Below are 26958 nucleotides of genomic sequence, written 5' to 3'. Positions count from 1 at the left end.
AGTTAAACTGAACTAAAAGCTAATGAGAAGCTTATTTTCTTTAAAAGCCTTAGATGTTCCTAATGTCAAAGCAGAAAAGTTACTATTAAAAAAAAATAATACTGTAAAGTTTGTAAGCCTGACGATTCACAGGCCTGTACCCCTGAGGCTAATCCTATATTATATGTTAATAAAAATTTAAAAAATAATAATAATAAAAACGGAGGGGCACCTGGGTGGCTCGGGTTGGTTAGGCAACAGTCTTCGGCTCAGGTCATGATCCCAGGGTCCTGGGATCCAGCCCCCCATATCCAGCTCCCTGCTTAGCAGGAAGCCTGTTTCTCCCTCTGCCTGCCACTCCCCCTGCTTGTGATCTCTCTCTGTCAAATAAATAAAAACAAAATCTTAAAAAAATAATGGAATATTAGCTTGTCTCCATGGAGAGTGACACCTGAACCAGAGTCAGATGCTTACATAAGAAGTAGCCATCAGCCACTGTGGCCTGATCTTGGGTAATAATCCTTCACCTCTGCTTCATGGTCAGAGTCCAAAAACACAAGAGATTGATTTACTCAATAATTATTAAGCCAATTATTTTCCTACTGATTTCTGGTCCAAAAAAAGTATTTTTCACTCTTTCTACTCTTGAAGAGCCTAATGGAGAATGATGGAAAAAAGAGTGAATGCGTAGAAACATGACTGAGACAAACAGCTAAATTAACCCACTGCCTTCAATCACTGGTGACATACGTTCAGTTCATAAAAACCATCTCCAGTCTCTTTTTACAGATGGAAAAATTCAAGCATCACCATAGGAGAGGAAATAAATCGAGTTATACTAACCCGTTAATGATATTTCCTCCCATCAATGACAGACTGAATGAAGAGTGCTTTACTCTACAAATATCTGAGGCATTTCTCTTCTTTTAAATTAAAAGACTAAATATCAAAGTCTTAGCATACTATGAAATTTGCTTTATTCTGTAATACTGTAACATCAGGATGCTTCCATCAGACTCACAGGAACTAAGGACCCAGACTGAATAACATTTAAGTGATGTTCTAGTTAATTCTTTATATATAGGTCATGCCAAATTAGAGCGTATGTATGTGCGTGTGCACACGCATCCGCACAATCACCCATGCACACACCTGCACGCCTGTCTCAGAAGATCTCACTCCACCAAGCTTACCTGAAGCATTTTGTCAGGACTGGGCTCAATGCCAGGTGGCATGTTGCTTGGGTCAAATGCCAACTGTTCAACCTCAGCAAAGTAATTAACTGGATTCCGGTTTAAGACCAGTTTACCAACTGGGATAAGAGGATAGTCCTGGTGAGGCCAAATCTAAAAATAAATGTCATATTCACAATTACCAAACAACCAACTAAATGAAATTAACATACTTATTAAAAAATACCAGTTTTTGAGGTGCCTGGGTGGCTCAAGTTGGTTAAGCATCTGCCTTTGGCTCAGGTCATGATCCCGGGATCCTGGGATTGAGCCCCACCCACATCAAGCTCCCTACTCAGCAGGGAGTCAACTTCTCCCTCTCTCTATGTCCTTACCCTCACCCGTCTTATGCGCACTTGCTTACTCACTCTCAAATAAATAAATAAAATCTTAACAACAACAAAAAACAACTTTCTAATATAATGAAGCCAACAATAATAAGTGAAAATAATTTTTAATCTAGTAAAGTGAAAAGAACTTCAGGTGAGTGCACTGGTTACATCTTTCACAACCGTAAACAGTAAACATGGACATCTTCCCAGGCAAAAGGACATCAGCTTTTCCAGCTCTATTCCCTGCTGATAATGAGAGATCAATCCACTTCAAGGAACTCAATGAACTCAGCAAAAAGGAATTAGAAGTGAGATGCACAGGCCAGGAAACTGCAAAGCGGCTGCACTGTATTTCGTACATAACTTCTCTATTGTTACAAATACTTGACTGGGATTTGTAAAATTAGGTACAAAGAGAGTTAAAAAAGAAAACAATTGAGGGGCGTCTGGGTGGCTCAGTGTATAAGCCTCTGCCTTCACCTCAGGTCATGACCTCAGGGTCCTGGGATCTAGCCCTGCATCCGGCTCTCTGCTCAGCAGGGAGCTTGCTTCCCCCTCTCTCTCTGCCTGCCTTTCTGCCTACTTGTGATCTCTCTTTCTCTGTCAAATAAATAAATAAAATATTTTTTAAAAAAAGAAAGAAAGAAAACAATTTAGTTGTTAACATACTCACCTTGGTAAGATCAAATGGATTAAATGGAAAGGTTTCTGCCTGATTAAAAGTCATGACCTGGATGTAAAATGTCCAGGAGGGGTAGTTGCCCGTGGCAATGGCATTGAAAAGATCCCGCAGGCTGTAGTCAGGATCTTCCTGAGAAAGTCTTGCAGCGTCTTCCACAGAAAGGTTTTTGATGCCCTGGTCAGTCTACAGAATGAAAGAAAGCAGCTCAAACTGAAATGTCCTGGCAAACTTATAGAACTTTCATCAGTTATGCACTGAAGGATGACGAGGAACACAACTCAGAATGGATTTTCCTTGTTCAAATCTGATACAAATGGGAATTCACCAATAAGAAATTCCATTTGGTTATCCTGACTCTTTTAAATGCCCAGGGAATCTGTATATACATTTCACATTTAAAATTAGTCCTATCTTTCCCTTTCTGTATCCTGTATCATTTGAATTTTTTTAACTATTAACATTTAATTTATTTTCAATTTCTCACCCATATAAGGAATGTTATACTACTGTCTTCAGAAAAGCCAAGAAATTTTTGGCATAAAATATACACAACATAAAATGTACCACTTTAACCATTTTAAAGTGTCCAGTTCAGTGGATTTTTTTAGTATTTATCTCAAAATACAGTGGCCGGGTCACATGGTAATTCTACATTTAATTTCTTGAGAAATTTCAAAACTGTTTTCCAGAGTGGTTATTTGAATTTTTACACTCATGTTACTTTTCAAATCAGAAAAAAATAAAATAAAAAAATATTTTTAAAATAAGCAAATATTTTGCAGGAAGTAATTTTTTAATTCCTGTTTTGTAATAGCTCAGATCAATTATTGAGATTGTGCTAGCCAGCAACCCTCCATCCCTACTCTCTTCCTTTTATTTTTTTCAGAAATCATAGGATCATAGTTCACAGAGCTGAAAAGAACTTCAATAGAGCCACTCTGAACCAGTTCTCTACCTACGAGCAGACAAAATTAGTATTCTGACTTCCCAAGCAAGCCATGAAGAGCCAACTAACTTAGTCACTTTCACTAACGCTCCTACTATCACACCATACTGCCTTTTCAACAGATTCTCTCCTGTATCTTATTCTGAGAGATCCCCACAAGCCAAGCATGGAAAGATTTCCTCAGCAAAGTCAACTCTGAATCTCTACCACAGAAATCTTGAGTCTCTCTAGCTGGTGGTAAGATTGGAACCCTTCTTTCTACAGGAGGACCAGAAGTACAGTCACCTTCCAGATTTAAAAATGGAGGTCACCATCTGCAGATCATCCAGAGAGCTAATACATTAAATTGAGCAATAATATTGCAATACCTTTCTGATTTTAACTGAATCCCTTGGGCTTAGAAAAGACTAGTCATAGGTCAGAATAATCCAGATTGAACTATCCAAGTAGGTCTTGGGCTACCCCAGGGCCCTCTGCTCAACAGGCCCATAAGCAATCCAATCCTTCCAGGGTCATGGATAGGTACTATTATTATCCCAATTTCCCAGTGATAAAGCTGGAGCACAGAGACCTTTTAATAATATGACCAGGTCAGCATTACCTAGAAAAGGGAAGATCTGAATTCACAACTGGTCTGCCTGCAAAGCTACCACCACATAGGTGCCCCAGACATAGTCATTTAGCCCTTGCTCTCAGTGACACAACACTGCTCCTTTTGGCAGCTACAAGCCAAGGGGACAACTGTTGCTTAAAACTGTCACCTGCCAAAGCTTATATATCCAAGTTATAAGTATAAAGAAGGGAGACAGTTTTCCTGTTTCATATACCTATATAAGTTGTTCAGATAAAGATTAAGACAAGACAGAAGGAAACAGGTCTTGGGATAGATACCATTAAGGAGACTATATTTGTCCCAAGTCCATGACTGCTCTGTGCTTATTTTAGCAGTAGTATTTGGAAACATGTTCTTAGGCAACCAGATACTTTTTAAAATACCTTCTAGAGTTCTCTGAGACTATTACTTATTGTAACAAATGCCAAGATCATTATGAGAGAGCTCTTTAAAATACTTCAATTAATTAAAATGTTCTCAAAACTTCCCCCAAAGGTAACTTATTTGATATGATTATATGAAAGGAAATGAAAAAAACAATTTTTATTATTTTACATTTGTAACTGATTTTACTTTTTTTTTGCCCTGTTCATAATACACCCTCAATAAATGCTAAATAAATGGATGGATAAGTTAAAAAAAAGTTAGGAGAAATGTTTCTGGAAAGAGAGCATCAGACTGAAAGTGATGGTGAGGTTGATACTAGAGAAAGGAAGGCCCCATTTCTGCCATAGTCCCCTCCGGGACCACAGAAGATGTCTATGTTCAGCACAATGACTCAGGGCTAGGAAACACAAAGCACAGAAATCTCGAGTCTCTCTAGCTAGCAGCAAGATTTGCTTTACTCTGCTAAGGCTTGATTCTAAATGCCCACAAAGAAGTCTAGAAAGCTAGGCTAAACCTGGTAGAAATCTTTCACATAGCCTGGAGGCCTATACTATTTCCTCTCATTTGAGGAGCCAAAACCTTAGGTCTTTCCTCTTCAGGGAGAGTGGATATTCACCTGCCAGCACCAGAACATTAAGCCAGAGAACCAGCATTAAAGGAGCATTTTCCCAAATATTTACGCATTGCTCCTGGGGTCCTGAAGGAGAAGAAAGCTTAACCATTGGTAGTAGCTGAGTACTCCTACCCTCCGGCCACATGGAAAAAGGAGACCAAAGAGAGCCCACATGGTTCCCTTAACTGGGCAGCGGGCATCTGTTCACTTGGGCAGAGCCAACATTGGAGTCCTGGTCCAAGTCACCTAGACCAGTACCTCTCGGTCTTCAGAGTGGAGGTAAGGGAAAGGCGAGAAGGGGCCTTGTTCTTCGCCCAATCCTCAGGAGTAAAGAAACATGGGTGGCAGAAGCCTTGTACCGTCTCCCCCAAAGGCAACATGTACCTTATAATGGAATTTGCAATAAACTGCCTCTCCCTTCGCATTGATCAGCTTAAAAGTATGCGATCCGTATCCGTTCATGTGCCTGTGTCCATCTGGAATCCCTCGATCACTGAACAGGAAGGAAACCTAAAGGAACAGGAAAATAAAGCCTAACATTTCTCAGTTTCAATCAAAACATCCTAGATTTTTTTAAAGATATTCCTAAGTTTTCCAAGAATCTCTAGATGCCATGGAACTCATTAAGCAAGTTCCCATAGGAAAGGTTATCATTAGTATCATTTACACAAAATAACAAGAATTTTAAAGCAGAATGACATGTCAATCATTAACCTCATGGCTCAGAATTCAGTGAAGACAAGGAAAAACAAATCTGGAAAAGTAGCCTAACTTATTATTCAAAATCTGTTTTCACAGTAAATACGTTTGGTAACACTCTTCCCTTCTTTCACTACTATAAGAGCTTTACTTCGTACTAGAGACTTTAATCCTTAATATTGCTAAATATCAACTGATAATGTTTCTAGCATAACTTAAGGTCTATGAACGGGGGAAGATTAACAAAATCAGTCATCATAAAACTCTTCGGGGCCAAGAAATCCGAGAAAGCCTCCCAAAGAGAAAGTCAGAAATCAAGTCCAATGAGAGAGCCAACACTGGAGAACCACATGTTCAGGTGAAACATTACAGCAGAGTGAAAAAGAAGAGTTCCCACCTGATGGAGAGACTCGGGGCGCAGGCTCCAGAAGTCCCAGACCATGTCGGGATCCTTCAGGTGTGTTTGAGGGTTTCTCTTTTGACTATGGACAAAGGATGGAAACTAAACAGAAAAAGAGAAAAAAGTCCCAAAACTAAGTTTATAGGAATTACGGTATCTTACATTACACATTGCCTATGACTAGGTCCGCAGATTGTAACTCAGAACAAGATAATCCTAGAACTTTACACTGCCAAACCCTAAAATGAAATTTACCCTCTACATGTTTCCATGGCAAAGTGCCTCTTTTTCTTAATCTTCCAGGCTCTACAAAGAAAACTGGACTATTCCCATGAAGTCAGTGAATCTTGAAATGCCAAACTGAAGACCAAAGGTAACCATTATTAGATTTTATAAAAAGTTATTAAATACAGAAAAATGTGCTTAAAAAGGCAATCCAGCCAACCCAAATTCTCCTCCTGCTTTTCCTAGGGCTTCTCTTTAAATGCCAGTCAATACAGAGTGTTTGAAATCAATTTAAATCAAACATTTGTGGAGTACAATATAGTTTATCACCTACCAATATGGCATCCCTGATGAAGAAAATGGGGGTGTTATTTCCAACAAGATCCCAATTACCATCCTCTGTGTAAAATTTCACAGCAAACCCACGAGGGTCCCGAACTGTGTCCGCTGAGCCTGACTCTCCAGCTAGAAAATTCAAATGGGAAAAATGAAGGATAAGCCAGAGTACTTGCCATCCAAGAAACCTAAAGTAATGAAGAAACACTGGGATCTATCCTCTCCAATCTACTTCTAAAAAGGGAAATCAGGGGCACCTGGGTGGCTCAGTGGGTTAAGCCTCTGCCCTCAGCTCAGGTCATGATCTCAGGGTCCTGGGATCGAGCCCCACATCAGGCTCTCTGCTCGGCGGGGAGCCTGCTTCCCCCACCCCCCTCTGCCTGCCTCTCTGCCTACTTATGATCTCTCTCTCTCTTTCTCTGTCAAATAAATAAATAAAATCTTTTAATAAATAAATAAATAAAAATTAAAAAATATTAAAAGGGAAATCATGTAGTTAAGTGCCTAGGTTATTATTTCTACCACTTACTAGCTAATCCAAGTCTACCAATTAAACAAAAGAATTCATTGAGAGTAATAAAAGAGTACATAACTGTAAAAGCTAAAAGGATTATCCATTTAACATTAGATAGGTTTGTTTAAAAGGTAATTAAATTTTAGATGAAAATAAAGAAAATACTTATAAAGATTAAGTTAGCAAACAAGGAGAATCAGTGAGTAGTGGAAATTGTGAGGTTAAGGTTAAGAAAATGAGTGAAAATATAGATTCTTATTCTTAATGTCATTTACTTTTGAATCCATAGCATTTTAAAAATGCACAGACGGAAGAGAAACAGCATTAACTGTGCATTGTCAGGTGTTGAGAGGTGGCATGATAGATCTAACTCATACTAGCACTACTGAAAAAATCACTGCACTTCTGAAATAGAATAAACCCCACCTTGCAAAGTAGATCCACAGATGAGATTACAGCTAATGTCTATAAAGCACTTAATCACAGATGGCACAGAGTTAATTCCTGATAAAGGGCAGCTATTGCGGTTGCTGAGTAAGTGCCCCACTCCACGTTTCCATCTGAGGCAACCACTTGTAGGAAAATTCTTTCCAAATGTCACAGAACTGCAGTGCTGGCCTGTGCCTGGTGTGATTTCCTAAGACCTCAAACAAACAGAATTTAAAGGAACTTTCGGCATGTCTCAGATTTTATTTTTCTACTGTAAAACCTGGCTATCATTTGGAGAAGTGTTTTTTTTCTATCTTCTAATATGCCTTCCATGCAATGTAGTTCTAAATGCCCTGAAGAGGGTACACGGTTGAGTGATCACAATGCCAGTCACACAGACAGACAGACTTACCGACAGTGGAGAATCGAACAGCAATGGGAGTCCTCTTTCCAATATGCTCAAACACCTTCGCTTTGGAGTATCTGGTAATGTCATGAGTGACCTCGAAGTAGCCAAAAGCCCCTAATGAGAAAGACACAGAAATCCTCATCATGAGACCATTGCAGACCACTCGATAGGCCCTCATTGGGCATCTGGGAGATGAGAAATGGATGGTGCAGCACTGGCCTTCTGGGAGCTTCCAAGATGACCGGAGAAAGGAGAGATAGATGTCCAAACACAAAATGATGGAGGCAAAATGCAAAGCCCTCAGTGCTACACTGAGTGCTATGCAGCTGGAACCAAGAAGGAGAGATGAGTGGGGCTAGAAGTAGTGGGTCAAGGCTGGCCAAAGACACAGGGCCTGAGGTGGTCTGGAATCACAGAGAGGAGCCAGGAGGGAAAGAGAAGAACAGGGGGAAGAAGAGAAAACACAGGGAATGAAAAGAACAATAAAAGACTCAGGAAGACACCACAGGCCAAACTACAAACTGAACAGCATACCAAAGCCTTGATAGAAAAGCCACACAGAAAAAGCTGGAGAAGATGGAAGGAAAAAATAAAGAAACTAGAAAGTTCTAACTGGGAGTCAGAGCAAGGAGCTAGGAGACAAACGTGTTCTTTCTTTCTATCAAGCTTTCTTGTCCAACTGAGTTTTCAGCTTTCTTTTAAACATTACTCTATGTTGCGTTTCTGCAATAAAAGCAAGATAAAAAGTTTTACACAACTTTTGGACAAAAAAGGAAAAATCACCACAAACCCACCCCCTAACACAATTATCCTCAACTTTGCACTGTTCACTCCAGTATGTATCCCGCCAGTGCACCATCTAAATCTAGCTATGATTTCAGCATGCCGTGTTCTGCATTTTCATATTTTTATTTCTTCACAAAAGTGCACATGGAAAAAAAAAAGCGCAGGAGGGAAGGAAAGGAAGATCACTGTCATTTTTACTAAAATATTTAATATCTCATGTTCAATCCAGAGAAATAATCATCATTTAATTACGAGCTCCTCTCCCGATGGACATTTTTTTTTTCCCTTTCTTCCAGGAATGGAGATTTGCCACTTCTATTAAAGGAGCTCCAAGCCTGTGAGAAGGAATTTTTAACCCAGGTGTTGTGCAACAATCCTTTCACGACAAACAAACATGGCTCTCACCTGCTCCTTTGGCGTGCACGACTCTCTCAGGGATTCTTTCCCGGTCAAAGTGAGCCATTTCATCGGTGAACACCACATCCTGAACGAGAAGGGGACCCCGGGGCCCTGATGTCATAACATTGAGTTTGTCTCCGACTGGATTACCGGCACCAGTGGTTAGGACATCGGGTTTCTAAGTGAGTAAACAGAAAAGGACAAAGAGAGCAGGAGAGTTGGTACAATAAACCCATTATTCATGCTGTCAGAGAACACACTGTTTCCCAATTTTTAGACCTTCTGCTCAAAGTCTTTTTAAATTTCCTGGGTCCGAAATGCTGAAATGCTGCAAGATATGCCACTGCCTGAAGTGCAGAGTCGGGTCTCGGAAATGCTTGAAAAATCTCATCAACACCAATCTGGCGGTATGCTCTGCAGAGCAGAAAGAGGGCTAAGGAAGCTGCCAGCCCTCTTGGCCCCTGCTCTTGACATAGCCCTCGAGCCCCACACAGGAAAGCCCCGGAAAGGAAGCTCCCCACACGGAATGTCTGAGCTGATCGTGAGAAGACGGTCTCCGGAGGAGCCATGCTGGTCATCGGTCAACTTTCAGCTGCTTTCTGAGCGCTACCACTGTTCACGTGGGTCATCCCAGAGAGCACTCCCATCTCTTGAGCAGCAGATGCCAGCTTCCTGTAATATCGCTTTTCAATTCCAAAACAAAAAAGCCAAAAAAAGTCACAGCTTTTATTGTCACTGAAAATAAACTGTTGCTGCTAAGATAGGTCGTAGTATTAATTGTCTAAAGATGTCAAATGTCCCCGAAATGGGACAGGTTATTTTACCATAACAAAGAATTCTTTTTTTAATCCACCCAATTCTCCAATATCAGTAAATACATCGGAAGCTCCTGGCTGTCCCTTCTCTAGGATGGAAGCCCCAGCATTTTTTAATAAATGATCCTAAGCAGCTCTTGGAATCATCTTGACCCCTACCCTGTACTCCTGACCAGGGACAATTGCCTCTCCAATGTCCTCCCGGGCCACTGGGAAACCAGAGGAGATGTGTGGGGGAAGCAAAGCCCAGCCATGTCCATCGAGAACAACTCAAAAAAGTCTAGTGATGGAAGTCCATGGTACCAACTTCATGCGCCTAGAATTTTCACAAACCTGGAATGGAGTGTATAACTTTTCCTCTGCAGGTACACCTGCTCTGAATATTAAAAGAAGGTCAATACCTGTCTTTTCCCTAGAAGGGGATATTGGGGGGGGGGTCTCTTTAAAAGCCTATAAAAAATACCATGAGCTCTTTGGGAAAATGCACTACACAAGAGAGATCTTGGAATCTCCAGAATTAATAAAGAAGACTCCAAATAATAAAGAAAACTCCCACTAGAGTTCTCCTCGCATTGAAAGGCGAAGAAGCCAACATGGAACCTTAGAAAAACCGTAAGTGTTGGCGTCAGAGTCTGGGTCCAACCTCCAGCTCTGCCAGTCATCAGATGTCTATGTGCTGGCATGTTACTTACCATTTCTGAGTCCCAACTTTGCATGTGCAAAATGGGCAAGAAACAATGATCTCCCAGAGTTAATATGGGGATTGAAAGCACTAAATTCATGCAAAATGAGGGCGCCACACTAGGCACACACATACTACCGTTTTACTGGTCATGTGGAGTGATCTGATAGTAGAAGCAAAGCATTTTAGGTTTTCTTTTCTAACCACCATGACATGTGTGTGGCATCCATTCAGACTCTGTCTGAGCAAAAATCTGCCCACACCATACCATGCTCTTCTCCTTCTCAACACATAAACACAGCACTAAAGGAAATCTAAAAAAAAATAATAATAATCAGTCAAGGGGATATGGCATAAAGGAGAGAAGTATGACAGAGGATACCAAGAGGCTCAGGAAAGGGAAAGGTAAACAGGTCCGAGTTGTCATTTATATCACTCATGAAACCAGTAAAAGCACATCACACACCCCCTCTGGACCACTAGGTAGGAGCGATATGGTCAAGAATAAAAACCAGGACCAGAGAAGGCATATGCATAGCAAGGCGGATAAATGGACGGCTGAATGAAGAACTAAAAACTGAGATGGTCTCACCTGATGGCCCAGACTCATGCAAATGAGGAGTGATAATGCAGGAATTTTGCACCAAGGGGCTTCCCTCTCACCCAATGCAGGAATGTCCTCTGCAATACCAATCCACTAAGAAGTGAACCTGGGTTTCTCCACCACAAATGTAGCATCCAGACTCTCTTCCTTGCTCTAATAGATCATCAGTCCTAATTTTTAACAGCTTTCCTCACACATGCTCGTGTGTACGTAATCTGCCTTCCAAAAAAGTGTGCCAGAAAAAGCTTCAACCGGGTCGCAATGCAGAAGGGAGTCCAAAGGGAGGGCAAAGACTAGAAGAAAAAGATCCCTGACTTCAGGGGCTGTTTAGGGCAACACTCGATGAGAGAAACTGACCTGAACTAAAGAGAAGAGAGTGTATCTTAGAAGGTGAGAAGGATGCCATATATTTGCTGAGAAGAAAAGACCTAAGGAAATGAAGCTGTATTAAATAAAATGAGAGTGGGGCAGGGGAATGGACCATGGAAAACGAGTTTTTAAACATGATTTATGAAAATAATAAGTGCAAGGCTTTAGAGAGATTTCTAGAAGATAACAGTAGCTTGGTGTGAGCAGCAGTCTTGCCTCAAAATACCCTCTTTTCTCATCTCTATGTTATGAGGAAGCGACAATGGACACTCCGAGGTTAAAGGTTCCTCCTTACAGAACCCAAGACAAAAAAGAATGAAAAGCAGTTACTAAATGCATCTGCTTGCATTGAGGGACACTATATTCCAAATACATCTCCCAAAATACTACAAAATAAGCAATTAAATCATCTCCCTAGCTTCCCTTTTCTACTCCCTAGGTATATTCAGAGTCAGGAAGAATGTGTGCAATAAGATTTATAGTAAATTTACCCAACAGCATTCCAAAAGTGTGTAGGGGGTGCCTATGGTATGTTAGTGTTTGGGACCACAGCAGCAAACATCAACATTCCTGCTCTCATGGAACTTACAGTCTACAGGAGTTGTTCAGTGTCATATTACCTACAGCAGCAAAAGCTGACATGTAACTTAAATATCCAAAAATAGAGGCACAGTTAATGAAATACTATGCCACCATTAAGAATCTCATCCACAGGGGCGCCAGGGTGGCTCAGTGGGTTAAAGCCTCTGCCTTCGGCTCAGGTCATGGTCTCAGAGTCCTGGGATCGACCCCACATCAGGCTCTCTGCTCAGCAGGGAGCCTGCTTCCTTCTCTCTCTCTCTCTCTCTCTCTCTCTACCTGCCTCTCTGACTACTTGTAATCTCTATCAAATAAATAAATAAAATCTTTAAAAAAAAAAAAAGAATCCCATCCACAAAAATTTTAAGTAACAATAAAACTATCATAACATTTAGGTGATATCATTATAGGTCATTTTAATTTTCTTTAGACTTCTATTTTTTTTCCTAAAATAATTTTTAAGTCAGAAAGTCTACCTACATCTAATCAAATATCAGAAGTTTTTCCAAATTATCTGTATTTTGTATTGACTTAATGAAGGCAATGTATATATCCTCATGTCATACAGTTCCTAAAAACATGTTTTAAGATCCTATTTTATTTATTTCAGAGAGAGAGAGAGTGCAGATGACTGGGAGGGACAGAGGAAGAAGGGAGAAACAGACTTCCCACTGAGCAGGGACTCTGACTCAGGGCTCCATCCCAGGATCTTGGGATCATGACCTGAGCGGGACATAGACGCCTAACCAACAGAGTCACACGGGTGCTCCCTTAAAAACATTTTTTGTTTTTTTTTTTTTAATTATTATTAACATATAATGTAGTATTTGCTTCAGGGGTACAGGTCTGTGAATCCTTAAAAACATTTTTAATGAAGACACCACAAGTGTCCACTTCTAATCACCTAATTACTTTCTAAAATAACTCCCTAAATTATGCTTTATTTTCACTTGCCCATGTAAATCTAAAAACCTGAAATCTCCATTTGGAGTTACATCTTCAGCTTAAAATGACTGCAAAGAGAACAAAGAAGCATACGATAGATATGTAATCATTTTTATGAGGAAAGACCCTAAATAAGTTCTTTCTTTCTTCAGAGAAATAATTACAACGTAGAGAGAAAATTCTTCAGAGAAGGGGCCGCTGCTGAGCACAGGCTCTTAAACAAATGTTACCTATCATAGTTCATTGATGGTAACATACACAATTTTTTAATAGTTTAAGATCTTTAAAGCTGGGTAAGTCCTACCATCTGTGGCATCTTAGCAATGTGTCCTGGTTTGGCCAGGCAGGGTTTTCTCCTGAGTAGTGTATAGGGCGCTAGTACATTTCACAGTACCCATCTGAGACTCAATGAAATAGGACGTTCGCTCGAGGCTGGGAAAGCACAGTCTTAAAATCCGACTCAAAAGCAGCTATATTTAGTGTGTAAATTCCTTTGTCAATATTGATATACCGAAACTATAGCCACTAAATGCTGACAGAAGAGAGGCAGCGGCAAAAGAATCTGTGTGTGCCCGTGACCATGAGGGAGCCAGACATGGAAGAGGGGGCAGGGTGAGACAGAAGAGAACAGGACAGAGCACTGAGGGACAGCACCATCCCCTCACAAGGAAGGGAAGAGGCAGCAAAGGAGAAAGAATGCATGGAAGCTTGTCACAGACTCCAAACTCCGGGACAGAGAATTTCAGGACAGAAGCCAACAGAGGCACTTGCTGCACAAAGACCAATGGAATTGAGGACTGAAAAGGGGATTCTGGTCTTGGAAACCTGGGGCCTCTGGTGACCAGTCCCATGACAGTTTCAAGGGTAAATAAAATAAAACGAGAGAGAGCCAGCCACTGACTACTATTGATGGTGTGACTTGAGCCAAGGAAAAATGACTCTGACGGGGTGCATCTGAAGTCCTGTAATAAAGGATTGTGACCATTGTCTTTGACTTTAAATCAGTGACCCTGGAGGTGTAAGTTTCAGCGGGCCGGCCCAGGAATGCAGAGGAGGGAAGGAAGCAGAGACGATGAATGCAGTGTCTAGAACGGCAGTGACAAAAGGAAGAGGGGAGAGGTGGTGGCTCAGAAGGCAGTGAGCGCCCCGTGTCCAATTCCAGGGTCAGCACCATGCACGGAGCACTGCAATCAACCCCAGTCTAAATACAATTTGTTTTTGTTCTGGTTTAGGGCAAACTTGCAGCAATCTCCAGCATTTCAAATATTTCTGAACAAGTAAGCGGAGAGCAATGAAAACCAGCCCTTCAGGGCTAAAAACAACCACAAAAATAGCCAGGAACGGGACACTTAGAAGAGGTTGCCTGGTTAGGGAGCCCAGTCAGGTGAAGCCAAGCCACTCTCTGCACCAGCTGAGAAGGGCAGAGTCGGGTCAGGAGTGGATGAAAGGAGAGAAGGGGGAACAAAAAGCCTACAAATGGCAGAGCCAGCAGCCTCAGGACGAGGCTAAGGGCAACAAAGGGGTGGCAGGCTTTATACAGATGCTAGGGCAGAAACGGCTGGAGGAGAAAACAAGTCTGAGCCTGTCTGCAGGTCAAGGTCATAAAAAGCAGCCATAGGGCACCTGGGTCACATGAGAAGCTCAACCATCCCAACATGGACTCATGGTACCATCCAGAGGGTGCGGCATTGAGAACAAGGGCCTCTCAGGCACACCCAGTTCAACCCTCACTCATTCATTCCACTGGCCTTGCCCCTGTCCCTTCCCTTCCCCACCCCCCCCATCCCCACAGACCACAGAGGTTGCGAGGCAAGAGGAATCTCTATGTTCTGCACAAACAACAGGACAGGCTGCAGTCTTGGAGGAGGGAGGGCAGGGGGCCCCTGCAGGACAGTGTGTTTGATAAACCAGACCACAGACATGCCCCACAGCCTGTGCCCCCTGGTTCTTGCCAGCTACAGACCAAAGAAACAACACCCCAGAATGCCAGCTCTGGGCCTTCTCTGGTAAGAGGATGGAGGACAGCCATTTCTGGTCCAACGCTAACCAGGAAGGACAGAGGATCAATGCAACTGACAGAACTGTACAGAATTTCTCTTCCTAACAACCATTTCTGAGCCACCTGCCATATGCGAGACTTTATCGAACCTACCCTTACATAAATCATCTCCCTTAAGCCACCAATAATCTAGTGAGAGACGGGTTATTTCCGTTTAATGAGTAATACTGTATGATTGGAGAATTTCAGTGATTTTACACAGATTTCAATGTTGGGGCACAGGTCTACCTGTTCTATATAACAAGTATGATGGGCAAAGGAGATTTCTTCCAACTTGCTGACTAGTATGTTGCTGTTGTTATTGTTGTTTTAAACTCAGATCACTGAGTTTAAAAACTCTTTAAAGTTTTTAGGATTATAATTTTAGGATTCTCTTTAGGATTAGAATTTTTTAATGAGAGAAAAGCTTTTCATTGGTGGGGAATTCTAGGAGCTCGCTCTCTCTCAGGGAAAGCAGCATTTGTATTTGTTAAGGTATTTATGTCTTTCTGGCTGACAACTGTCCATGACATTCATCTATGCTTCTCCTGAACCGGCCCTTCCTGCCCCCACCCCATGCCATCCCTCAAGGTAGGCCAAGGGCATCTGCTTGTTCCCCACAGAACAAAATATTTATAATTCCCTATTTGCTTCACTGTTTTTCCTCTCTAGACAATATACTCATTTTACATCTATATCCCTGACCCCTGACACGATGCCGTTATCAAGTATACAAAGAAAGGCTTGTGTGGGACTCCTGCGTGGCTTCATCAGTTAAGCATCTGACTTTTGATTTTGGCTCAGGTCATGGTCTCGGGGTCATGGGATTGAGCCCTGCTTCAGCCTCCATGCTCAGCGCAGAGTCTGCTTATCCTTCTCCCTCTGCTCCTCTCCTTGCTCTCTCTCTCTCTCTCAAATAAATAAATAAAATTTTTTTAGGGGCGCCTGGGTGGCTCAGTGGGTTAAAGCCTCTGCCTTTGGCTCAGGTCATGATCCCAGGGCCGTAGGATCGAGCCCCGCATCGGGCTCTCTGCTTGGCGGGGAGCCTGCCTCCCCCCCACACACTCCCCTCCCACTCCCACCCCCACCCCCCCGTCTGCCTCTCTGCATACTTGTGATCTCTGTCTGTCGAATAAACAAAAATCTTTAAAAAAAAAATCTTTTTAAAAAGGCTTGTGGAGTGGTTGGCCAGTTAGCTCAGTTGGTTAGAGCGTGGTGCTGATAAAAAGGCTTGTGGATTCAACATGTGAATAAATTAAGCTATGGACCAACACAAAATGGCCAAGAAAGATTATTTCTAAGTAGAAGAAAGAAGCAACAAAAGTCTCTCTCTCTCTCCCCCTGCATCTCCCCTCTCAAAAATAAATGGGAAATGTTTGAATTTATAACTTCAAATTCAATCAAACACCTTTAGACAAAAGTTATGAAAACTGCTGCAGAAATTGGCAAAGAAGGACTTTGACTTTTCTAAAAACTGACACCATGATCAAAAGTAAGGACTCAAAGTAAAATTCCATTTTGGCTTTGCTCTTTCTTATTTTTGGCTGGAGTTAAGACACGAATGAAGAAATTTTCCTGGGAGGAGTAAGGTTGGCTTTCTCTGATAAAATATTCTATCAACAGTTTCCATTTATTAGTGCCCTCTGCTTACAGAAGTTCCAAGAACTTACTAAACATCATTCTTCCATGTTTTAATTGACAAAGAATGGTAATACAGCCCATCCCTAACTTTCAGTCTCAAAGGAGTCATAAGGACATCTTGTCATTCTCAGAGATCAACACAGAATATATGGTATTTTTTAGTAAATTATAATATTCTACATTTATTCAACAAAGATTCATCAAATATGCACAATGTACACACCCATGTACAGAAACCCAAAGACTGTCTTGGCCCTCAAATTTCGTTGGGGGGAAGGGGAGAGACCAGAGTGCTCCAAGCCTCCCGACCCATTCCAAGGGACTAGGCAATTTGGGAAAAGAACTCAGGCCTCACAAGGTCCCCACCCTTCTCCCCTTTGGAAGCCAGTGACCACAGGCAGCACACATCCTGCTCTCCCAGGGGCTGCTCTGGTAATCTCCACTGCCTAAATGCAAGGGGTAAATTCAACACAGGGGTTATTTCAGCAAGTCCTCTTGGCCAAAACGCCTAAGCCACATTCTCCAACGAAGCCTCTACCAGTAATGAAAATAACACTTGGAACTCACTCATCCTGCTGATTATTGCTTCAGCTTGGGTATGGAATTTGTGTGAGAGGTCTCACCTACAGGACTTTCTCAAACCTCATAATAACAAAAACAGCTTAGTATATAGGCATTATTCTAAACTCTACTTGGGTTATCACATTTAATCCAGCTGTGTGAAGTATGAGTATACCTTCGTTATAAAGAAGAGGAAACCGAGGCACAGAGAAGTTATGCAATTTACTCCAGGTCACCCACACAGAAAAGGTCAGAATCAGAATCTGAACCCAAGCAAACTGGCTCAAGAATGCAAACTCTTGGGGCACCTGGGTGGCTCAGTGGGTTAAGCCTCTGCCTTCAGCTCAGGTCATGATCCCAGAGTCCTGGGATCGAGCCCCACATTAGGCTCAGCAGGAAGCTTGCTTCCCTCTCTCTCTGCCTGCCTCTCTGCCTACTTGTGATCTCTGTCTGTCATATAAGTAAATAAAAAATAAAATAAAATCTTTAAAAAAAAAAAAAAGAATGCAAACTCTTAACCACAATACTATAGCATTTCTTAAAACAACAGAGCTACCATGTCCTGTATGCATTCTATGTGCTGGGTAATTGACATATATTAATTTACACGCATGTATTACATAAATGAGTCCTCAATAATCCTTTAAGGTAAGGAGGATTATTAGCCCAAATTTAATATGGAGAAACCATGGGGGAGGGAGGTGAAGCAACCTGCCCAGGAGTCAAGTGACAATCTGACTCCTATCTGACTGTAAAGCCTGACTCTTCACTGCTTCACAAAACCACTAAGAACTGTGTTTATAACTACCAGAAGAAGGGCTTAAAAGACATATCAACCGATGCAACATGTGAACCTTATTCAGACTGCATTTAAACAAAGCATTAAAAAGCAGACAGAGAGACAGACAGACGTGCCAAGAGTCCCCAAGACCATCTACCTCCAGGTGATTCCCTAGGAGGAGTCATGGGACCCAGCACTGAGTCATACTCAGGCTGTAATTTATTATAGCATTTTAATACAAAGCAAAACCCCAGCAAGGAGAAAGCCATGTGGAGTGAAGTCTGGAAGAAAAGAGCACAAGCTTTCAGAGTCCTCTCCCGGGATGGGGGGGGGGGGGTGGTCACACAGGACACACTCAACCCTCCAGCAAGATGTGGCAACACCTGTGAAATGTTGTCTAGCAGGGAAGCTCATTAGAGACTCAGCACACGAAGTTTATATAAGGAGCTAATGGTGGAGGTGCCCTCTGGCTCCCAGCAGGAAAGCAGGGACTCAGTAAACACTACATTGTTTGCACAGCTCTGGGAGTCAGTCGCTCTTACCAGCCCAGGTAGGGGAGCCTTCCTGAAATCCAACTTCCAGACACCAGCCAGGGGCCACTCTTGCAAGTAGGCCTTTCTACAGTCAACTTTGGTCTGTAGGTGAATGCTTTTCTGCACAATCAGGGAAAGTGAACACACTGACTGGCTGAGAAAGGTAAGCGATTACTGCTCAGGTTCTAGATGTCACAGTGGTATTCTTACAGAGTTATTATCTTTTGAGATAAAGGCACTTATGAGGTTCATTATATGATCCTCTCTACTTCAGTTCTGGTTTCAAATTTTCCACAATATAAAGTCTCAGGGTGTTTTTTTGTTTTTTCGGGCTTTTTTTTTTTTTTTACATCAAGAATCAAGGAGAAATGTCTAATAAAAGAAACGGGGAAGGTGAAGGGAGAGAAAGGGCAGGCTGCATCAGTAACTCTAACAAGTGAGTGCTCATTGTGACCCCACTCCATACTGAATTCTTTCCCTACAGACACCTAGAGTCACGACAAAGAGCTGAATTCAGCTCTGCACACAAAATACACACTAGGCAATCGACCAGATGGTTAATGCCAGCTCCTGCCCAGAGAGCACTTACCATCACGAGAAAATGTGAAAACCCTAACTTCCAAGGCCATTTAATACTAAATCCCAAATGTAGTTGGTTGGGCTTTATTATTATTTTTATTATTGTTATTGTTATTATTAACCTTAGACATTCTAAGCATCAGAAGGTGCCCGACCTTAATTAAGGGCCCATCACACCAGGGCGATTCACAAGATCAAAATACATGAAGTGGTAACACTGGGAAAAGTTTCTGATTGCCTTCATGACCAAAAAGGATGCCTCCTGGGCTACACGCAGAGACTTCTCACTGGAATGCACTTTGTCCTGTAAGCAAACTTCATCATGGTTAAGCCACCAGGTGCCTTGTATAGGTCAATGCCAACAGGTCATTCTAAGCTTGAGAAGCAAGACTGATTTTCATTCTACTTTACTCATTGTCTAAGTTATCCTGTTCCCTCCACCTAGGGTATGGTCACTCAAAAAAAAAAAAAAAAAAAACTAAATAACATATCATGGAAAATGTCAAATCTTTTCAAAAAGGGTAAAAAAAAAATCAAGTCTTTTTAAAAAATTTTAATTAACATACTCATACAACATACTGATTTCACAATTCTATATTCAGTGTTCATCATAATAAGTGTAGTCACCATCTGTCACCATACTATTTTCCTATAATATTCAAACTGTGTTCTTAATAAAGAACACAAATGGGGGCACCTGAGTGGCTCAGTCATTCACTAAGTGTCTGTCTTCAGCTCAGGTCATGATCCCAGGGTCCTGGGATTGAGTCCTGCAGCGGGCTCCTTGCTTAGCGAGAAGCCTGCTTCTCCCTCTCCCACTTCCCCTGCTTGTGTTCCCTTTCTTACTGTGTCTCTCTCTGTCAAATAAATAAAATCTTTAAAAAAAAAAAAAAAGATCCTATTGGTACTAAATAGGGTATATTGAAAGCTTCTAAACAGGCCTTTTCAGCATAGTAACTGCTACCAGAACTGCAACGTTTATGGCCTTAGACCAACAACAGTGCCCTAAGCAAGAACAAGAAGTGCTATCAGGCACGGAGAGAATTGCCTGTCCATGCTGTTGCACTGAGTGGGGGAAGGGAGAAGGAGCAAATGACACAAGAAAGTAAGAAAGATGCCAGAAACAGAACTAGTGGGTGTTTTAATCCAGAAAAAAATAAAATAAAAGTTTCATTTTACAAGGAAAATAAATGTCAGACTTAAAGGTCATATCACTGTATCTCTGAGCACACACAGACTGAAAACACCCCCTCCTTCACCCAAATAGGAAAAGTTTGTTTTTCAAGCCAGGCTGTTTTATATTAGTACCTGTAATAATCAAAGTGTCACAACAGTTGTTAATGGTTTTTTTTTTTTTTCCTCTTCTTGATGAGTTATCAAGGCTTCCAGCAAAAAATGGTCAAAACATTGCTATGGGTTTTTAATCATTAGCAAATATTTAAAATAATCTTATCAAGAATGAAACCTTAAAATAAAAATAAAAATAAAAACTGAAAGGGCACCTGGTGGCTCAGTTGGTTGAGTATCTAACTCCTGATCTCAGGGTCGTGATTTCGGGCCCTCTGTTGGGCTCTACGCTGGGTGTGGAGCCTACTCACAAAAAAAAAAAAAAAAAAAGAGAGAGAGAGAGAGAGAGAAAGAATAGAAAAAGAAAAAAAACAGAGAGTGGGAGGGAGGATGTTGATAAAAAGCTGCCCACTTACACAGAAAAATGACATAACATTTTAAAAAAAAAAAGGGTTACACCTGCCTATCACTATATCACAGGAAATGACTACATAGATTTTCACATGGAATGTATGGTTTGGATAACACAGTAAGTCGGTTACCTGGATTGGGATAGACTACATTTCCCAGCTGCCCTCTCTATTAGGTGTGGTCATGTAACAGGCCATTGGAGCCAATGTAGCCAATGGAAAATGAGTAGAAATGACCTATACCACTTTTATCCTGGTCCCTAAACCCCCCACATACCCTTCTCCATGTTCTTAACCTTCTACAGATGGGCAGTGATGCCCAGGGCAACCTTGAAAGCTAAGCCTGGAACCCTCCCTCCATAACTATAGGCCATAGGGTACTCATCCCAAACCACTTTGGCCCATCATGTAAGAAATAAATTTCTATTATGTTTATGCCATAATACATTTCGGAATTACTACAGCCCTTAGCCCACGTATCACTTCAAAGATGAGCTATGGATCAATAATAAAAAGACAATCTAGTTTTCTAAAGGACATAGTTGAACAGCTATGTCAGAAGAACATAAACCAATGGTTAATAAGCACATGGAAAGATTCTTCATTCACACTGATCATGAGAATAGTGCAAATTACAACCACAGTGAGACACCACTTTGTACCCACAAGAATGGCTAAAATTAAAAGACTGACAACACCAAAGCTGACAGAATATGGAGCAACTGGCACTCTCATACACAGCTGACAGAAGTGTTAAATGGTATAAATGCTTTGGAAAAAGTCTTAGCATTTCTTATAAAATACTCACTTACCCTATGACCCAACAATTCTACTGCAGGCATTTCCTAAGAGAAATGAAAGCATATGTGCACAAAACATCTGTTTAAGACTTTTCATTGCAGCTCTATTCTAACAGCCAAACAGTGGAAATAGCCCACATGCCCAGCAACAGTGTATACAAATGGTGCTGTATTCATGCAATGGAATACTAGTCCACAATAAAAATAACAAAGTGCTGGGGCACCTGGGCGGCTCAGAGGGTTAAGCCTCTGCCTTCGGCTCAGGTAAGGATCTCAGGGTCCTGGGATCGAGCCCGGTATCGGGCTCTCTGCTCAGCAGGGAGCATGCTTCGCCTCCTCTCTCTGCCTGCCTCTCTGCCTGCTTGTGATCTCTGTCAAATAAATAATTAAAATAAATAAATAAATAAATAAATAATAACAAAGTGCTGATACAAACACCATCATGAATGAATCTTAAAACACTTTTTTCTTGTTTTAATCTCAAAAAATTTTTGCTGAATTAAGGAAGTGTTAACACAAAAAAAGCACATAAGCCAAAGGCTAAAAAGAAATCAAAAAGGAAGCCTGCCTGGGGCAAGACTGCAAAGGTTGCAGTAAATCACTGGGAAACAGCATGAGAGAACTTTCCAGGGTGACAATAATTGTCTCTGTACCTTGAGGACGGAATAGGATTCACTGGTATATATGTATCAAAATATCACTGAGGGATGCCTGGGTGGCTCAGCCACTAAGCATCTGCCTTCAGCCCTGGTAATGAGCCCAGGGTCAAGGGTCCTGGGAATCCCCGCTTCCTGCTCAGCGGGAAGCCTGCTTCTCCCTCTCACACTCCCTTTGCTGTGTTCCCTCTCTCTGTCAAATAAATAAATAAAATCTTTTTTAAAAAATCATGGAATGGTACACTGAATATTTGTATATTTCACTGTACATATTAACTTAAACACACAAACAAATACTGAATTCTGTTTTGCATGTTTAGTGTTTAGGGGTGAAGTCTACTGATGGCTATAACCTACTCTGGGATATACAAAGGAATGGACAGTTACAATAACATGTAATTAAAAAAACATGTAATAAAGGATACATAGCAAAATGTGGTGAATATATGTAAGTATACACAGCAGGATTCCTTCAACTTTTCGGAATGTATGAAATTTTCCAAAAAAGCACTGGAGAATAAGAAAGGCTATGGGACATATGCAAAATTCCCTTTGGAGGATCCGGAGGAGGAGGTCATCTCAAAGAAATAAGGGATTTTCACCAAGAGCAGCTAAAAATGAAGAACAAGACATTAAAGTGACTGCCAATCAGGACCGTCCACACAGCGCACAGACATGCCATTGGCAGAGAAGACAACAGTATTTCAACTATAAGCCCCCCATTATAGATGTGTTCTTGTAAGCCCAATGTTTCACACATGGGCAACCACATAGGGTAAATCGCCATTAGTGCTGTAATGATTTAACAACAGTTAATGATTCTCAAAATATAGAGGTAAGCTAATTTCAGAACAAAATTTAAAGGGGTCCTTTAAAAATGAATAAATTGTGCTTTATGAAACACTCACTACATTGTCCATATTGCTCTCAATATGGACAATCTCAATATGGACAATCCTGTGAATCAGGATTTAGCGACCACTAGATACAGAAAGAATCCTGGCCCCCAGCAGGTAAGTTCTAATCCTGACTCTGCCCCTAATTGGCTGCCCATCCTTGATTAAGACTCCAAGTCTCTCTGGTTCTCTTTAGGAACTCATGAAAAACTGAATTACCCTCCTGGCATATAATAAAGGACAATACAAGGAGAGAGAAGTGCTAGGCCCTAAGAGGGGCACGAAAACCTTCTCAAGAGCAGGGAATTATAAAGCGATCCACAGGACAGTTAGCATTAACACTCCAGTTCATGAATAACTAACTCAATTTTGAGAAAGAGCATTAAGATGAGAAGAAGCATGGCTCTGGCCCTCTCTCTGCCATGGGAACTGGGCAAGTCCCTCAAGACTCTCTGGTCCAATAGGACAAGAGAAGACTGAGATCAGAAGCACTCCCAACTAACCCAACCTGCTCAAAGATGCTCTTTGAGACTCTGCGCCCCTGGATACAGGCCAGGAACGCCTCACCCACCACCACGGAGCTGAACTCCTTTCTCATCTTTAAAGTTCTTGTTCAGATGTCACGTGCTTTGGGAAGCTTTCCAGCCAAGTCCAGTCACTCCCTTCACACTCACAGATAACCTATAATAGAGCCCTCACCACGCTGTATGGTAATCACCTGTTTATCTGTGCAGTCTCCCTGACTAGACTTTGAGCTCCCCTACGCTCTAGTTCTTGCCTCACTGGCATCTGTACACCCCGTCTCGGCACGGTGACTAGCACAGACCGGCACTCCAAGAATACGTGTGAATAAACGCATTAACCAAGCCCTGATGTCGCTTCTAGCTCCAAAATGCTAGGCATGGAGTTTTTAAAATGCAAATGGAATGACGGCCCTAAAATTCTTTATTTCGTCGTTGACTGCCATGCATACGGAGTACTTGTGACTGCTGTTGGGGCTACCGAGATGATAAAAACGGGATCCCTGCCCACATGGCACCCCGCAAATATGGAACCTTGGAGTAAGTGCTTGAGCAAGGTCAAGGCTGGAGCCCCGTTCCCATTTCCTCCCTCACTTCCTTTCTTGCAGCTGTAGCTCTCTGCCTCTTTCCCCCGTGAGGCTTCATTCCTCCCTCAAGCTGCGACCTCTGTCCCAGCTGGCAAAACTGCAAAACTTGGAGCCAATCACCCACGCTCTGCGGCCCACGACAAAACCAGCAGCAGCCTTTCCCCCTAACCCAGAACCCTCTCCCCCTCCTCCCGAGAATGGACCAGTCCACCGGGGCTGAAAAGCGGCGCCCACCCCGGCCCGCGATCAGTGGTGCAGCCCCCCGCACGGCCGCTACGTAGGAGAAGCCTGGGCCGTTACTCGCCGACGCCCAGCTTCCTGCGCAAACCTTCTGGCCCGCTCGGGGGACGCGGGCTGTACCTGCGCGGCCCGCTGCTCCTTCCAGAACTTCATCTGGTCGCTGGCTGGATCCCGGCTGTCCGCCATCGTGTGTGACTGGCTTTGCAGAACGTTGCAGGTGGCCTCGGCTCTCACGTCTCCACCCTCAGCGGACGACGCCGACTACCGCCGCGCGACATAAAGTAGGCTACTTCTGCCTCCGCCTGTCACTCCGCCCCTCAGCTCCGCCCCTTGTCCCGCCCCTGCAAGGAGACTGTCTCCTGATTGGTCGCTCCAGCGCCAAGCAGGATGGGATTGGAAGCCAAATACGGGCGGGAGGAGATGGACACGGCGCTGTGTCCCCTCTGCGGGGGAGACGAAACCTCGGGACTGAGAGAGGCCAGAAAGGTGGGTGAAAAGGTTGGGAAGCCCGGCCCCTCCGACCCCGCCAGGCTGGGGTTTATGAACCCAGAGCTGGGCCCTACCTCTGAGGCTCTGACTCTCGCCTCGGGTTACCAGCATCCCTCACGCTGCCCCGCGACGCGCCGGCGGCTGGCCGGCTGGTTTTGAGGAGGGAACGTTGAGGCGCTGCAGGGTAGGGCTTTGCACTTTAAACGCGATCTCAGCTCCTAGTAAGTCAGAAATCCTGGGTTGAATTCCTCTGTGCAAAACGAATTTTTGACTTAACCTAGTGTTCGAATCGTCTGCCACTGAGGGACGGATGGGAATTTGGAATAAATGCAAACGCTGCTTCCGCAGTTAAGTTTGAACCACTTATCTTACTCTCAAATGTCGCGTCAGTTTTCCTGGACCCAGACTCTATCCATAATAGTCAAACCGGAAAAATGAAACTCTGACAGGTTCTTAATACTCTTAATACTCAAGCCGGAAAAATGAGACACTGACAGGTTCTTAATACTCCTAATAGTCAAACTGGAAAAATGAAACACGGGCAGGTTCTTAATACTCGTCATAGTCTCAAATGCATTAAGAAGGAAGTTCATTCAGCCTTTTAGGTTCCCTTTTGGCTGAGCAGGCTGCCCTTTTTGGAGTGTCTACCATGTGCTAGATGCAGCTCGATGTTTGCCAGACTGTGTCATTTAATCCTTACAACAACCTCGTGATGAAAATCTCGTTACCCTCCCCCCCTTTAAATATGAAGGCTCCGAGGCTGAAGAGAGGTGGTGGAACTTGGCCAAAGCTTAAATACTCACAGAATGTCAGAGCCTAGATCCTGAGTCTTCCGCTTTCAAAGCCTGTGCCCTGAACCCCTGGGCTATCCCGCCTTCCTAAGAATAAGAATTTTGAAAAATTCCAGGAACTTTGGCTCTGTGTTTTTAAAGAGCCGTGTTGGAAAATTAAATGCTTAGTAAGTTATTGACTCGTCTGTCATTGTAATCAAATGGACTGAATTATTCTCCCCTTCAGGTGCTAGGATTTCTCTTTAAACACCTTAATACATATAAACCTGCCATAATCTTCAGATCAAGAGTGCTCAACTTTTTTTTTTTTTTTAAAGATTTTATTTACTTATTTGACACAGAGAGAGAGATCCCAAGTAGGCAGAAAGGCAGGCAGAGAGAAAGGGGGAAGCAGGCTCCCTGATGAGCAGAGAGCCCGATGCGGGGCTCGATCCCAGGACCCTGGGATCATGACCTGAGCCGAAGGCAGAGGCTTTAACCCACTAAGCCACCCAGGTGCCCCAAGAGTGCTCAACTTTTAAGTTTGACTTTTTTCAATAAAGCTACAAATAATGGGTGGGCATGTGACTATGGAAATTTCAGAAGATCATGATTTTACAAAAGCGTGGTATCAAGAATCTGTCATAAAAGTTTAACTTTTGCAGTTCTTTGAAAAGCAGCCCCCAGGGACGCCTGGGTGGCTCAGTTGGTTGGACGACTGCCTTCAGCTCAGGTCATGATCCTGGAGTCCTGGGATCGAGTCCCGCATCCGTCTCCCAGCTCCATGGGGAGTCTGCTTCTCCCTCTGACCTTCTCCTCACTCATGCTCTCTCTCACTGTCTCTCTCTCAAATAAATAAATAAAATTAAAAAAAAAAAAAAAGAGCAGCCCCCAAATCAATCTTCAGTTCCCTGTATTTTTCCTTCATTACACTTAACTGTGAAGATGCTCTTCACTGTGTGATTTGTGTGATGTCTTTCGCTACCCACAACTCAGGAATCTGAGGCATAGAGAGGTTAAAATAAGTAACTTGTCCAAGATTACACTGTTACTAAGACAGAGAGTCAGGATTCTAGCCCTGATCATCTCCTGAGCTAATGGCTTATTGAGTAAATAAATGTTGAAAAAATAAATTAATCATTTTCTTCAGTGACCAAATTTCAACAAAGTAAATAAAAAGAGACCTCATGTGTT

At 42.5% G+C, this 26958-nt stretch overlaps 1 protein-coding gene and 1 long non-coding RNA gene across 4 annotated transcripts in view; one reads left to right on the top strand and one right to left on the bottom strand.

Annotated features, from left to right (window-relative positions):
• The window catches only part of CAT (catalase), a 38230-nt gene extending 13470 nt beyond the window's left edge, over positions 1–24760 (bottom strand). For both annotated transcript variants that reach the window (XR_014316341.1, XM_082748943.1), the window contains exons 1-8: positions 24626–24760; positions 8988–9159; positions 7800–7910; positions 6443–6573; positions 5881–5985; positions 5169–5294; positions 2217–2408; positions 1173–1325 (exon numbers count right to left, since the gene is read on the bottom strand). Coding sequence is in view for 1 of the 2 variants with exons in the window: in XM_082748943.1 (XP_082605069.1) it covers positions 1173–1325; positions 2217–2408; positions 5169–5294; positions 5881–5985; positions 6443–6573; positions 7800–7910; positions 8988–9159; positions 24626–24691 (1056 nt within the window). In the remaining variant the exon portion in view is untranslated. The remainder of the gene's footprint in view (positions 1–1172; positions 1326–2216; positions 2409–5168; positions 5295–5880; positions 5986–6442; positions 6574–7799; positions 7911–8987; positions 9160–24625) is intronic.
• Positions 24761–24865: 105 nt separating this feature from the next.
• The window catches only part of LOC309873401, a 48131-nt gene continuing 46038 nt past the window's right edge, over positions 24866–26958 (top strand). For both annotated transcript variants that reach the window (XR_014316342.1, XR_014316343.1), the window contains exon 1: positions 24866–24991. This is a non-coding gene — a long non-coding RNA (uncharacterized lncRNA). The remainder of the gene's footprint in view (positions 24992–26958) is intronic.

Source organism: Mustela nivalis (assembly GCF_964662115.1).
Source record: "Mustela nivalis genome assembly, chromosome: 9".
Classification (NCBI taxonomy): Eukaryota; Metazoa; Chordata; class Mammalia; order Carnivora; family Mustelidae; genus Mustela; species Mustela nivalis.
This window is presented reverse-complemented; position numbering and strand designations above follow the sequence as displayed.